The 16237-nt window shown below is 40.0% G+C and overlaps 1 protein-coding gene and 1 long non-coding RNA gene across 2 annotated transcripts; both read left to right on the top strand.

Moving 5' to 3' along the window:
• Positions 1–812: 812 nt before the first annotated feature.
• Positions 813–11381, top strand: meltf (melanotransferrin). The gene is made up of 16 exons (XM_077534332.1): positions 813–1368; positions 3949–4103; positions 4589–4688; positions 5021–5206; positions 5278–5434; positions 6157–6224; positions 6340–6524; positions 7337–7502; positions 7798–7943; positions 8036–8132; positions 8211–8405; positions 8491–8644; positions 8782–8849; positions 8927–9114; positions 9268–9460; positions 10623–11381. Exons 1-16 carry the CDS (start codon positions 1320–1322, stop codon positions 10682–10684), a joined length of 2169 nt encoding a protein of 722 aa, XP_077390458.1. The 5' UTR covers positions 813–1319; the 3' UTR covers positions 10685–11381.
• A 360-nt stretch (positions 11382–11741) lies between these two features.
• LOC144026569 (uncharacterized) lies at positions 11742–12271 on the top strand. The gene is made up of 3 exons (XR_013285217.1): positions 11742–11902; positions 11967–12069; positions 12127–12271. It is a non-coding gene; the product is annotated as an uncharacterized LOC144026569 (long non-coding RNA).
• Positions 12272–16237: the final 3966 nt, after the last annotated feature.

Genomic DNA, 16237 nt, shown 5'->3' with positions numbered 1-16237 from the left:
AGTCATTTTTGTCACCTCATCACACCTGTGATTTCTTGACCATAAATGTGACACAAATTATCTTCACTCCAGATCCGCAATAAAGTTCCAGGCGCCTAATTAAGTTTACAAGAACGATGTTGGCAGAGCATGTTATGACCTGTATGGAGGTGACGACCTTGGAGGCTTTATATCTAGATTAAATTTATAGGTATGTATTTTTCAGTTTGTATACTGTGTAAATATTACTAGTGTTGTTCCGATACCATACCGATACTTAAGGTTTTTTTTCCCCTCAACATGAAAAAGCTGTCCTGCCACTGGTTCAGAGCATTCAAGGGCCAATAGGATATCTTAGATTGGCATGCAGTGAACATGTCACATACCAGTGAATGTTGTGCACCAGCAAGACACGAGATGCTGCATCCAAAATCCTATATTAGCATTGGAATTAATGGTATCGGCATGTTACTTGTGAGTAGTCACCGATACCGATACCATTGTTTTAATGCAGTATCGGCACCTCTGCCGATACCAGTATCAGTATCGGAACAATACTAAATATTACTGTATTAATGTAGTGCTATCATAATAATATTGTAAATAATGACTCAGCAACTAGCCACTGTTTCTGCCTCTAGTGAAGAAAGACAATATGGTAGTAATGTCACTAAAAACGTCAAAGGTGGACAGAAATATTTGGGATACGTGTCCAATGCATACAGAACTTCATATTGACCTATAAAGTTAAGATGTACCTCACTCTGATAGCTCTTATATAGTAAAGATAAGGTGAAAATGTAGAAAACCGGGTCAACTGTGTCAATCCTCTTTTGCTGCCTATTCGCATAGTGAGTCACTAACTAACAGTCACAGTCTGCATGTGTGTGCTACGTGTTGACCCGCGTGTCCACTCGTGGAAAAGTCCCACAACCACAGAGAAGAAAGCAGAGGTGAGGACGCTAAAAGACTTCTCTGTTCCCACTCAGGTTTGTAGCTAGGCAACGCTGGCACTGTGAGGTGTGTGAGGTGGCGCTTTTCTTGGAGTGTTTTGAGTCTTGTGATTTCTGGTTAGGGCACGTAGCAGACGGGAAAACTAATATTTCATGCTCGTTTTGGTCATTTTACTTAGAGGATCTTTTGATATTTCACTGAACTTTTTTTTTTTTATTGAACATCCGTTTTATGTGCCCCTGATCCTTGCTGGGTCAAGTTGTGCAACATCATTCCTGAACATCGTTAAGGAACTTTGACCCGAATCGCGGAGATAAAACTTGCACTTGGACTAAAGAGTCAGCAGAGGAGATTTTGACACACTTCGAGGAAAGAAGTACGTAATCATGACCATGTGGCGCACGGCGGGAGCCCTCCTGTTAATTCTACATGCCGGTAAGCGATTGTTGAGAGTTACAGTAAAGATCTATGCAGTAAAATAAGTCATAAATCTTAACTTTTTATATAAAATAAACCTTTTTATGATATTAAAAAATGTAAAGTCAGTTTTTACTGGATATAGGCTAAAGCCTTCTGTATAAACTAGACCGATACGTCTTTTACTGCCACACGTTATCCAAAAAACAGCTTGTTGCAACATGTCTCTGGCTGATCTCTCTGCTGCCACCTGCTGGCCGATTTCAACCATTTTAGCTCGCCTTTCAAGGCAAACCAAATATTGTGTGCTATTACTACATTTACAATGTGAGTACCAATTGAAATATCACATTCCATTCTCCCATTGGAAAAATAAAGTACTTTTCTACTAAGGGGTGTGCCATAAAATCGATTCATAAAAGAATCAAGATTCTCATTTATTAATCGACTCATTATTTAATATCCAAAAATCGATTTTATTTAAATTAGAAATGAAGAAGGGGAAAAGGCAGTTGTAGCCCACATGCTGTTTTTGTGGAAGAAGGCACTTACAATACAAAATTAATAAATGTTTAAACAAAAAACAAAAAAACACTTTGTCTATTTGTCATTTTGTTTTGCAAAGCAGACTGGAGTACATCATGACAATATTGTGCATATCTGTAAAAATTGAAGCAGAAATCATTTTTCAATCAAATAATTTTGAATCTAAAATCGTTTGAATTGAGAATCGAAACTCGATTCTGAATTGAATCGTAGACCCAAAAATCGGAATCGAATCGAATCGTGAGACAGTGAAAAATTCCCAGCCCTTCCGTTTATTGAAAATAAGTCATTTGGATGACATTGAGTGAAAATTGAAAATGAGAGAACAAGCTTTTTGTGACAAGATACATTTTCTCCACAAAAGTGACTTTGAAACTAATATTTTTTGTTTTGTGATGCTCTTGAATTAGGTTTAATGTGACAAAGGGTTTTTGATCATTCACGTCATCCTTGAAAAACGTTTTTCATGTTTCATTCTAATTCCATACACTGGCAGCCCATTGAAAAGAGACACAATGCTGCCATCTGCTGGCCATAGTTAGTGGCTTTTTTTGATTCCACAACCCATTGACCACTTAGACGTTGCACTGCCCATTGATTTAAAAAAAATAAAAAAAAGAGAAAAACAAAACAAAACAAAAAAACCCTAAATGACGTCATTTAACGTTTATGGCGGCATACATCGTGATTTTACTTAACATTATTAAACAATTTTGGCGGTCAAAGAGTTAAGTCAAGTTATTAATATTATATTACTTGTAAATTATATCAATGAATGTGCTGAAGTTTCATGTTCCAAGTAGCTGAGAATCCTGAGGCCCAAGAAAAATCCCTCAAAGCTGAACAGTAATTTGATTGGTTGATGTGACTTTTTTTTTTTTCCTTGTACAAGGAAAATAAAAGTGATGTATTCACAATTATATGAATTGTGGGTTCGGCAGTGTGAGTTGACTGAAATTTCTTCTTCAAAGTACAGGAGTAGGAGTCACTCGGACTGGTATATGAAAAAATGAAGTGACTGTTTATTAATTTTTTAGACAAATTTACCATTAAAAAATAATAATAAAAATGTTAGAACATTTTCAGTAAATGGTTTGTAAAAGTAGGTGTCTCTATTGAAGATAATTGCATTATAGAACTGGAGCATAATGACCATTTAGTTATCAGTGTTATAGATTGAGTGATTCAGTGTTTTTCCCTTGCACCTCAAACTATTGCTATATTATTTTTTCTTCTATAGTTTGATTTTATTTATATTTAACCACTGTTATCTATATACTATATTATATTATATTATATTATATTATATTTTGATTTTATGATTCTGTGATTTTCATGATTATCTATTGTACTCCACGCCTTGCTTAGACAGTTAATTGATGGAGATTTACTGAATTATTATTTTTATTAAATATTTTAAATTTATTTTATCTCTATCTCTGGTCATTCTTATAAGCTCTTATGAGCCACACCACTAACCTCTATACTGTAAGAATGACAGCAACTAGGTAAATAACTAGTCGTGGTTCAAGCTAGGAAATTTAATACTGTATACAGTTTACTCCGGCAATAGATTAAGACAAGTCCGTACGGTCCTCACAAGGTCTGTTAAATTACTAGGTCAGAACAATTGCAAAACGATTCATGAGACACAGCGGTCGTTAAAATTGAGTGTTCACATTATTGTCCTTCAACTTCAAAAGGGTTACTCTTTAAGGGTTGATATGTGAGGGCAGATCGGATTGACTCCATAGAACTAAAGGCCGTTAGTAACCTAGACGAATGTGTCCCGACGCCGACTTAATGAGCTCTCGTCCCCTTGCATAATAGAGTTAGAGCTGGCAAGGGAAAAAGGGGAGTTTTGACCCTTTTAATAGGAGAGTCGGTCAGGACAATTTCCCGATTTTTGTCCTGCGAGGTAAGCGGAATCTGACAACCTTGAGTTTGATGAGAAAACACTGGCAAAAAGTGATTATTCTCTGTGAATTGGCAACGGAGAAGATGAGTGGAATCTGGTAAATATTTGAATTAAACTGGTGTCTGTCTTCTCAGTGTGTGGTCAGAGCATCATCAGGTGGTGCACCATCTCGGAAGCTGAGCAGAAAAAATGCGAGGACATGTCGCTGGCTTTCACTCAAGTCTCCATCCGGCCGTCGCTCAGCTGCGTCCGTGGAACCACAGTGGAGAACTGCGTGCAGAAGCTCCAGGTTGGATCCTGCCTTCTCGTAATACTCTGGGCTTTAATTCCTCACTCTTAAATATGACTTCCTGTTTTGTGTGAATTAGTTCAGTTAGTATTATAATGCAAGCATTAAATAACACTGGTGGCATGGCTCAGTGGTAGAGTGGTCGTATTGCATCTGTGACGTTGTGGGTTCGATCCTCACCCCTGACCATGTCGAAGTGTCCTTGAGCAAGACACTAAATCCCGATTTACTCTTAGTGGACCTGCCAGTGTGTTACATGGAAGCAAGCAGCCAACTGCTGGTGTGAATGTGAGGCTTCAATTGTATAGCGCGTTGGACACCATATGGTGTAGTTAAAGTATATATAAAAAGAAGTCCATGTACCATTTTTTTTTTAACCATTTAACAGGACTGGGTGAAGTGTTCCCACTGAACCTTTCAATTGGATCCGAACCGGGGTTGGTGGGGTTGCCTGTTGATTTGATTTCCTGTTTATGTCTGTATAGGGAAACGAAGTTGATGCTTTGTCCATGTTTGCCTCTGACATCTACAACCTGGGGAAGAGTGCCTCATTCAAGATGGCTGCCAGTGAAACTAAGGCTGATCGTAAGATGATTTATCGCCTCATCATGCAATTCAACAAGCTCATATCATTTTAATACGAACATGACGCACTTTAATGAGAGCTGTGTTCAAAAGAAGCACATGACTACCCAGATAAGGTAAAGAAGGCACATGGACTGGATTTGAGCCAAAGTTCCTTTTAATATTCAAGTGAGGTTTTTAACAACCGTTTAAACACGAGATGAAGAACCTCCATCCGTTTTGAGTTATTGTATTGTTTTTCCACTTATGGTTGCACATTTGTCAGTCAAGTCTTTGATTAGTCATTCAGTCTTTCCCCGATCGCATTGTTTTCTTTCTTTTTGTCTCTTCAGGTACCGGAGCCTCCTACTTTGCAGTCGCCGTTGTGAAAAAAGCCGATTCTAGCATCAACATCAATACCTTGGCAGGGAAAAAGAGCTGCCACACTGGGAAAGGTCGAACGGCCGGATGGAATATGCCCATTGGATATTTCATAGACCAGGGCCACATGTCTGTCATGGGCTGTGACTTCTTACAGGGTAAGAAGCTTTCATTCTTGAAGTGCCCTCACAAACATGCACTCATATATTCTGTGTGTGCACATGATCAGGTGTGGCACAGTTCTTTAAGAGCAGCTGTGTTCCGGGAGCAAATGAGGCCAGCGATCCTCCGTCGCTGTGCCAGCTGTGTGTTGGAGATGTAAGCGGACAACACAAATGTGAGGCGAACAACAAGGAGCGATATTACAGCTATGAAGGAGCTTTCAGGTAACATACTGCGCCTCTGAAATGGCGTTACAAGTGGGATTAGTAATAGTTTAATTCATTCTTCGCTCCCTGCTGCTTTGCTGAATTTTGACTGATTTTGATTTTGATTTGATTCATCAGGGGGAAAAAAGTATATTTCTATCTATCTGTTTCCGTTTGGCAGAAATTAACATTAGAATATAGCTCAGTTTCATCATTATTCACAAATCTGTTTAAAACTGTGGTAAAAACAGCTTGTTGCAACATGGCCCTGGTTGATCTCTTATACTCTGCTGCCACCTGCTGGCAGATTTTGCAATAATACCATTGCTTCAACCGTTATCTTCAGTTCAGAGGCTGCATCAAAGCCTTCGGTATGCTCTAGCATAAAAACAAAAAACAAAAACAAAAACAAAAAAAAACAAAAAACATATACATATGTCTTTGGTATATTAATATATATATTTAAAATAGAACGTATTTATACGTCTTTGGGAGCAAAGGAGTTAAGTTGCAAAATACTCATGTAATCAAACTATAGAAACACAGTTGAAATCTTCAATGAAATCCTCAAGGATTACTTCGCTCTTTTTTATTTTTCTCAGGGTATTCCGGGTTCCTTGCCTAGCCCACAGGTTTTTACTTTTTAGGTTAAGCAAGGATGCAAATTTTTCCATTGTGAATGTAAATAATTGTGAGTGGATGGCTCCCCTTTGAATCTCAACTTTAATTGTCCCCATTAGGTGCCTGGCTGAAGGTGCAGGAGATGTTGCTTTTATCAAACACACAACTGTTGAAGAAAATACAGATGGTAAGGACTTACTCAATTTAATTACTAGCTACATTATATCATATGGACGAAGTATTGACACTAGACATCATGATTGAATCGGCCCGTAACCATGTAATTTTTTTTTCACCACCAGGTCACGGCCCAGAGTGGGCACATAAATTCAATTCAAAAGATTATGAGCTGTTGTGTCGTGATGGCAGAAGACTTCCTGTCAGTCAGTGGAAGACTTGCAATCTGGTCCGCGTCCCGTTTCGAGGAGTCGTGGTTGGCAATCACGTCACTCCATCTGTGGTGTTTAACATGCTTGCTGAAGGTCTGGTAAGTCCAAACATCTCAACCAGTTGCAGTTAACAGCAGCCTGAAACAAGAGGACATTTACTCAAAATTTTGGGGTTGGCATTTGGTTTGTTTGTTTATTGCGTGCACAAAAGTTGACTTTTGTTTAATATTGTGAGGTTGTCACAATTTGAGTTAGAGATTTAATTGAGGATGTTGGGTCAAGATTTTGACACACTAAAACTGAACTAGTAAAAGAAAATTGGTTACCAGCAAAGCTATCAGTGAAGCTATGATTTTAAATAATGGTAATTTTAGTACCAACATTTTTCTCAGAAGAATAAGCAGTACATTTACTGAAAGGATCACCAGCAAGTAATTTGCATATTGCTGTTCTTGTTTTTACAATGGATGCCTTTCCTGATTAATCCAATCTTGGGTAAAAGTAACCCAATTCTGTTGACACAAAGTTGCAACCCATATTATTTGAAGATTAAATAGCTTTGACAGTATCTGTACTACAAGTTATACTGACTATAGGGCCAAAAGAAGGCTAAGCTAGCTATGACACCCGCTAGCCAAGAGCTGAGTTGCACTGTTTGTTTACAAAGTACACAAGTAACTTTTCTTTTCTTTTTTCTAATATGTCCCATGTGGGAATTTTGTACTCCTCTGTATTGTATCAGGAAAAAAGTACACAATACAAATTCATCTTTTGTTTTGTTTTTTTAACAAGCTGTTTGTGACGCGCGCACAGTAGCTCCGTGACCCACCACTTTCGAATCATTGTTTGACTGTGTTTTTCTGAGTGACATTTTTATAACGTATCATTCATGAATTATTCCTCTGTGTAGGAGAAGTCTGGATTCAACATGTTTTCCTCCAAGCCTTACGGATCAGGAACGGTGCTCTTCTCTGAGTCCTCCGTCATGTTTCAGAGCGCCGAGTATGATGACCCAAAGAAATGGATGGGTCAGCTCTACTATAATGCAATGACTGCCATGGACTGTAAACTTCCAGGTACCTATTCCTCTTGTTTGCATCCATTTACATGCATGCTGTACATACTGCCATGACTGCAGAAGCCTTCCAGAATGAAAAGAGCTTTCGGCTACATATTTACTTTTTTAGATTTCATCTAGATAGAAAACTTAGAATGCCTTTGTACCATATAACTTAAAAATGCAAAAATCTAGGTATTAGCTATAGCTACCAATCAACAAAGAGTGGCTACCTAACTACATTATATATCAGTAGCTACTAAATAATCTTCCAGAGTATTTACTTAGCTGTTCATCTGTCAATCTGCCACTAGAAAGCACTTTGCGGTGGTGTGTGCTGTCAGCGGGCGAGCAGCATAAATGTGCTGCGATGGGCAGTGCCTTTCAAAGTAAAGGGCTTACTCCGACTGTCAACTGTATCTATGGTGACTCTGTGACGGACTGCATGGAGAAAATAAAGGTAAGGTATTAAGATTAGCAACAGTCGTTTTTGTTGTTCTTTTTTTTTTCATTTTACAAAGGGTTTACAAACAAGTACCACTTCCTACTTAGAACAACCAGGCTGACGCCATCACTCTGGATGGAGGTTATATCTATACAGCTGGCAAAGACTATGGCTTGGTCCCCACTACTGGAGAGAGCTATACAGGTACAAAAAAAGACACTCAGAAGCAAAACGACCTAGCCAAGGTTCACCACAGGTTGACACTGTTTGACGTGCCTCCAGCGGATCGGGATGGCTCCAATTATTATGCCGTTGCGGTGGTGAAAAAGAGCAGCTACGACATCAGGAGTCTTGATGATCTGAAAGGCCGTGACTCTTGTCACACGGGATACGGTCGCACGGCTGGTTGGAACGTTCCTGTTTCAACCCTGATTGAGAAAGGCTTGATCAGCCCTCAACATTGTCAGATAGCACAAGGTCAGTGGCTCACTGAGCACAAAATCATCTCTGACCAAGTGAAAAATGTTTGTACTGTATTCTTTTTTTCTACTATGGTACGTAGAGGTTGGTGGCTTCTTCAAGCAGAGCTGTGTACCAGGTGCAAATCAGCCTGGTTTCCCTAGCAACCTGTGTGGCTTGTGTGCGGGAGACAAGTCGGGGCAGAACAAATGTGAGAAGGGAAAGGACATCTTTGATGGATACGACGGTGCCTTCAGGTACATACATGATACCTAACCCGCTTCAGTTTACTGTTTTTCTTATCACTGATGCTCTGCTCATGCCCTGCTACGTATGTGAGCACCAGCACCCCGTGATTTTTGTCAGGGTACTCCAAGTAATTTGTTCCCTTCAGGTGTTTGGCAACGGGAGATGGAGACGTGGCTTTCATCAAGCATTCAACTGTGTTCAAAAATACAGACGGTATCTGCAGAGCCTCTATCACGCAAATATGACATTTGACTGGAATCCTCACATGGAGCTTTTGTGTGGTTATCCAGGGAACTCGAATGAAAATTGGGCCACGGATCTCCTGTCCAAAAACTTCCAGCTGCTGTGCCCCCATGGCAGCAAAGCCGAGGTCAACCAGTATAAATATTGTCATCTGGCGCGCGTCCCCGCCCATGCCGTAATGGTACGGCCTGAAACCAACATCCACGCAATCTATGGACTCCTGGACCGTGCTCAGGTACTAGACAATAGAATGGAATGTTTTTCAACCTCCATCATGAGGAAACGGGGATAGAGAAGCTACGATTGACACCACGTATCCCACCCTTCGCCGTGAGTCAGCACCTGCCTCAACTTAAGCTTCACTGTCCTTCTTCTTGTTTCTCTACAGACGTATTTCGGCAGCGACACAAGTACAGGCTTCCGGATGTTCGACTCGCAGGCATACGAGGGCACAGACCTTATCTTCAAAGACTCCACCGTGCGCCTTGTGGGCGTAGGTGACAGAAAGACCTACCAGGCGTGGTTGGGCCAGGAATACTTGGACTCACTGATTAACATGGAGTGTAATGCATCATGTGCAGGTGATTGCTTCAGATGTTGATAATATTTTATGGTGATGTTTTAGAGATCACCTGATATAAGCTTTGCAGCAATGACACCAACCATCCTCTGGACGCCCTGATCCTGTATCAAAAGAAATGTTCACGAAATTGTACGTTGTTGTAGTGTTGCAGTCTCCACTAGGAAGGTCTACTGTTAGCCTAGCATCAAATGAGCGGATTTAGTGTTTTTTGACTACAAAATGAGTTGGGGGCATGGCCAAGTCTCATCTTTTCCGTGTGCTGCTGTTTACAAACAGAGTCTTCACGTCTGCACCTGAAGGAATATTAGCAATGCTTTACTTTCAATAGTTGGTACCGATCCGGGGTAAGTGAAAGATGTTCTGCTAATCCACGTTTGTATTGTCCCAAATTCCTGAAGCAGTCGTCAGTAAAATGTTTTCCACAAACTGTCAGGGCTGCTAACCCTCCTCACGATGCACATTTTCCGGGTACAGCTACTGGGATTGACACCCCGTACTGGACACACCATAAGTCCTACGGGGAAAACGAACACATCCCCGGAACCGGGCCGACCTTGGCTTTCCATCGGCGTTCGTGCCCTCCGGGCCGGAGATACGGGACCACGAAATCGGCCACCCCACTCGCGGGAACTAACACGTTTTGGGAGTTGCTTGGGCATATTTAATGCATAAATACAGTCCAACCACAAGCCTTTCTGTGGCAGAAGAAAAATGTTTTTGTTGTCCTCTGTACAATCTGGTTCAGACCAGTTCCTATGGGGTTGTTTTGCTGCCATGCTGTCCTCCTGCTGTTGCTGCTTGTTCGTGGGTTGGAAATCTCCGGCGGCGGGAAGGGTTGAAAATTGTGAGGGTGGATTTCGCACTGAGCTAGTGACGTATAAAACCGAAAAAGGTGGGGTTAGTGACATGTAAAACCGTCGGACCTGCTAAAACAGCCCATGTGAGAGTGCTATTTGACCTACTTTGATACAAACGGCCATCGAAAAGGGAAACATGGATCGCTTATCTTACAACTTGGGGACTTTGTCAGGTTGTGGTAAGGCATATTTATGACCAAACCCCCCAAAAAAGTGAACATTTCATATGAGGGGACCTTTAAAATGGAATTTTACGACTGTAACATGCTGAATGTATTTTGTCACCTTTTCTGTGTCTTGCAGTGATGTCCTCGCTGCGGTTGGTCATCGTAGCGCTGCTGTGCTCCATGCTGACGGCCATCTGAAAGTCAACATGCACGATTTCTTCTCACGCTCCCTTCCCTCACCTTGATCTTTTCCAAATCCCTCCATCACGGAGCACTGGTTAAATATGGACATTTATCCCCGCTGGTGACAACTTTGAAAATGCTTTAATGGGACAAGAGCTGTCATTTGTAGCTCTGAAAGAAAATGAGTCTGTCTCGAGTGTACCAATTTGTTTACAAAAGGTGAGCTGCCATATCAGAGCATATGCTGCCACCTGTTACATTCTCAGACATTGGTAGTCAAGTGGTCTTAACAAATAAATAAATAAAAAATATTCCCCAGTTTTTCTAGCTAAAAAGAATTGGTTTTAGCACAATGAAAGACCTTTTGTAGATTTTCTCTTTTCTGAATCTCTCAATCGGTAACTTGCCTTGTAAGTGGTCTTTTTTTTTTTCCAGTTCAAAATGTATTGATGTGTATTTTCTTATACCCTGAGATGAGATTTATTTTTATATGATGTTCAGATGCCATATCAGTGTATATGTACTGACTCATACTGTCTGAAATTAGTGCATTTTTTCCTCTGAACAGAGATTTTATTTCAGTGTGAAATGATATAAACGTAACTAATATTTAGTTGCCAGGCCAGTGAGTCTGCACAAGTATTAAAGCTATTCATGTATTCAGCTGTGGTGTGTATCTGGTTCAAAATAAATTCTGAAGCATCAAAAGCCATTTGCGTCATGTTTTTTTTAATATCACGAACATAATTGCTACATAGTCATTTTTTAAAATTCACCTCCACAGCTGTGTAATGATTAAGCACAATAAAGATTTAAGAGAGAGATTAGAAAATGTTTACTGGAACACGGATTGAAAGATACAGTATGTACTGTAACAAAATGTAGTTACCGGTAAGTGTTTATCCCGGGATATATATGTTCCACCTGCTATGTCTTTCTGCATGTTTCATTTTAGCATCTGTAAAGAGTTGATGCTGCTTGCCAAAAAATCACATTTGTCTCATCTGTTCAAACTACTCCCTAGCAAGAAGCTTTGCAGCACATGCATATCAGTGTGACAAGGTGATTGATTTCACCTGCACTGATTTAAAATGATCCTCTATTGGTTAGTCCACTTCAACGTTGACTATAAAAACTGGTAGATTACTATCTTGCGGACTGACTCTTTGGTGTGGAGGCCCACCCACTTCCGGGTCTTGCCATCCTCGGCGTTTGTTGCGATGTCTGCCTCAGGTAAGTTAGCGAGCGTGTTATTGATCGCTTTATTGGTGCGATACATTTTTGTTCTCTTTGGTAGATTTTGTATGCCTGGTTTACCAGAACTCTCCTCCCTGCCCTGCCTTGCGGTCTTCATTGAGACTGTCTGCGTGAAATGTTGCCTTCTCCTGCGGGTGCTGCTGGTAGGTGGATTTTATTGTATTTGTAGAATTTGATATTAATCGTTAACCTTGTGACAGGGACATGCGTGTTGTGGGGAGCAGACGGACATCGCCGTTAGACCGCGGCTGCTTTGCTTTGCTTGCTGTTGCTGTGCTGTTTAAAATCTTTTACTACTGTGTGAACCCTCGCCGTCGGGAGCGTGACACCATTGTTGAGCTCTGGACCAAGTTTATTGTTTTTGGATGAATTAAATAAATTTTCATTTGTATTCTTTTTGTATCAACACCGTCTCATGCTCAGTGAATATCGAACCTGTGTGCCTTGTGTTTAAAATCAATTCCTTGGGTGTCTCCCCAAGGTGGCGTTGTCAGCCCATTCCATCACATTTTGTGAAGTCGCCACATCAGACACAAACAATATTGCTAGTTCTCATACCAAGTCTGTGACGAGCAGAATTTCTAAAGCTGTCTGGCCTAACTGATTAGTTTTGAATGATTTCTCCCTGAAAAAACACACACATATGAACAATTTACAGCACGTGTCAAATTTCAGGACCCACCACATCACTTTGCGGTCCACGTATGCAAGTAGTATGACTGCTTTGCATTTCTTGCGAAATATTCATATTGGCAGAGAATTTCCATTTACTGAAAGGCCCACGACGCAGGATTCAGTGGTTTTGAACATTTGCGACCCCTCTGGCGAAACGCGATATGGACGCCAGCGACGCACACGGCCAGGATCAGGAGCATGCCGTCATGCTCAGAGCGAAAGTTAAAGGGATACTTTACTTATTTAGCCATTTTTTGGCAGTCAATATTTTGCCAATAATAAATTTGATATTTTCATTATTTTTCATGTACAATTATTTGTAACTTGCTGTTGACTGAAAATTACATCACAATGGATAAGGTAACCAATCACCGCTCAGCTTGTGAATGTCACATGACCAAACCTAGAAAACAGGTGAGCTGTGATTGGTGACATGAGCCCTTGTGATGTCATTTTAAGTCGACAGCAAGTTGCAAAATGTGTTTTTAAAGTTATTAATTGTAGTTGAAAAATAATGAAAGTATCAAATTAATTACAGACAAAATATTAACTTTATAATAGGATAAATGGGTGAAGTATCCCTTTAAAGTTTATGGCCCGACCGTGCCAACATTATTTCACTTTACAGGAAAATAGTAGCAACAGTCATTGCGCCACAGTAGTGCTTCCTGTCCATTATACAATTAAAACGTGCGCGTGAAAAATATGGTTATTTTAACACTCCAATTTGAATCTTAAATTGCATCATGCCCCTTTAATGTTAAACAGTATAGTATACAAAATGTGTATATCACTGGCGTCGGGCCAAAACCTCATAAGTGAAAATCTGGCAAATTTTGCCCCCCAATAAAAACTAAAAAAGTACTTTTTGTCAGTCCACACGTGTGTTATTTTTATGAATTATTGACCAACCTAAAAGGGGTGAAAATGGCTTGCTCTCTTTGATTATGCAATGTCAATGTTTGAGCAAAATAATTTTTGGAGTCTTCTGAAAAGTGATGATTTTGAAAGTACAAGGTTGTGGACTGAGGACAGCGATGCATATGAGATGATTAATGCTAGACGATTTTCACAATGGGCATCTGAAGAAAACCTACCTATATTTGTAGTTCTTGCAAATGAGATTGACACCCCTGACTTAAGTCTTCAGTTGAACAAACAATCAACTCTACTTCCCTACACATGGATTTAAACCAAACCCTCAGAATTATGAGGCAACCATGCTAACATCTAGGTTACACTTTACAGCATTAAATACAAAAAACATTACATTAACATCTCCTTTGCCAAAGAACCCATTACGTTTTAGACAAACTGTGAAGACTTAAAATGGATGAACCACACACCAATTTGAATTATGTTCATTTAATCTTTTCACAACAGCACAACACTCCATTAACTATATATGTTCATACATGGCATATTAAATTCATATTCATTAATAATGACCTAAAGTAAAATTCCACATTGGTTTGGCTGAAAGGACGTCAGTTTGTGTACCTGGCGGCCACCGTCTGTATCAGTGTGAAATCGACATGACGTAAATTTCCCAGGGATATAAAAATGTTCCACGGGTTGAGGTCACTATGTTTTGACAGGACTTTTAATTGCACGTTTGGACTGAAGTATGATTGATGTCAGACTGTTCAGCATCCAGATTGAGGGTTTATTTTTTAATCTGTCGAGATCCATCTTTCCATCCATCCTTGACTTCATTGACAAACGTCTCTCGGACTCTCTTGAGTCGTCTGCCGACGTCCTCCATTCCCCCGGGCACTCGACCAGTCTCCTCTCGGACCTGCCGCAACGTCTGCGACCGCAAGACTCGCTGAGAGGCGTCCCGGCCGACTATCTGAGCCTTGGTGATAGCGTAAACTGTGATCTGTGCTGCCCTGCGGATCGGACGAGACTCCGCCAGCTTCTCGACGACATGGAGTTTGTTGAGCAGCGACAGCAACATTCGAGACAACATTTTTTTGCTGTCACCTCCGCACGGTTCTCGCCAGCAGGGCGATGATTTAGCTTATGTAAGCTTGAGAATCCCCTAAAATAATATTCCACGTTAGTTTGAGGCGTAAATCCAGTGGTAAACGACTATCGTGCTCTTCTTTTAATCCGTAGTTTCAATAAATAAAATAAAGGTGACTTACTTCAGTTCAAAAAGTGTAGGTGACTGAATGTAGAACGCAGCGACGAAGAAGACTGCTGACTTCCGGAAGTTCCGGTTCTTCTTATTTTAGTGAAGTCAAAGTGGTGCGTTATCGCCACCTATTGATCAACATTGATTACTGCTTTTGAGAGATGACGCTACATCGCAGATGGGGCCATTGTGGGAGCCCAATTAGAAATCTGTGTGTTTTATTTGATATTTTAAAATGTACTTATAAATGTTTGTATCAGCCCCACAAATGGATCTGGTCTACACTTCTGAAATATCACATTTTGCTACTTTAATTTCATTTGGTTAACAATAATAGTAATAACGTTTTCTGTTTGTGTGTGTGTGTGTGTGTGTGTGTGTGTGTGTTGGGGGGGGGGGCATGGATCCATTTCTGAAATCAAATTTCTGTTTGTAATTTTAAGGTCACAGAATTGTGAAGGTAATGGAACCTTTTCACAAAACCTGGAAAAAAATCATCACCAGGAATCTCAACTTCCGGTCCTTATATTTAGCAAGATGGATCGCAGAGTATATTGTACACTATCTCAAGCATTTGTCCAAAATCACCTTTGCCGATGTGGATCATTGTACAAGAAAAACTCCCATTAGGGAAAAAGAAGAATGAAGAAAGGGTGTGTATTTTTCCACAAGAAACTCATCCAAAAAAAAAAAAAAATAAAAAAAAAAAAAAGTCTAAAATGCTTCTTTTGTATGCCAGTTCAACCTCTGAAAATATAAAAACAATCGCCACAGTATTTTGGATTATATTGGCATTCAGCATTCCTCCCCATAAGCGCTCACTATAAAAAGCTTAATGTGTTAACGAGGACCGTGACAATTGAAAATTGACATGCACATCTCTACTTAGATTGGTTCAGTAGTTTGGATTTTACGGACATTTAATGTTTTCCTCATTAAGCGACGTGACAAATGTGCACATCTACGGAGAGCATGATATATGCCTACAAAATCCAAAATACTACACCAATCGTTTTCATTTTTTCAGAGATTACTGTGGGCATATGTGCATGTGAATTCTGATAATGATTGGTTGCAGTTTTCTGAAATTAAGACCTTGAGCTTAATTTCAGGCCGTCGTGTCACTGTTACCTGTCCTGGCTTTGCGTCTTTCTATTTAACTGCACTCTGCCACATTCTAGTTGAAACCAGTTTCTAGTTGTGCTACTGCTAGGCTAAGCTGCACCCGACGTGTGGGTGGGCGGCCAAGAAATTTTGGCCAGATTAGACCTTTACAACCACACAAAATAAGTCACTTTTCCAAATGTATTTTTTTTTAATTATTCGTTTACAAATAAAGTCAACAATAGCGGATGTGATTTGTTGCCCATTATCCCAGTGGCAAATTATCTGCCCAACTTATTGTAATTGAAACCAGGGCAAACATAAATATTCCTGCTAGTAGGGGAAAAGTAAAAATATGTAATTAATTGGAATGCTGCAGTTTTTAAAAAAAA

The sequence above is a fragment of the Festucalex cinctus genome, chromosome 10, assembly GCF_051991245.1.
Source record: "Festucalex cinctus isolate MCC-2025b chromosome 10, RoL_Fcin_1.0, whole genome shotgun sequence".
NCBI lineage: Eukaryota > Metazoa > Chordata > Actinopteri > Syngnathiformes > Syngnathidae > Festucalex > Festucalex cinctus.
Note: the sequence above shows the minus strand (reverse complement) of the source record. Positions and strands in the feature narration are given on the sequence as shown.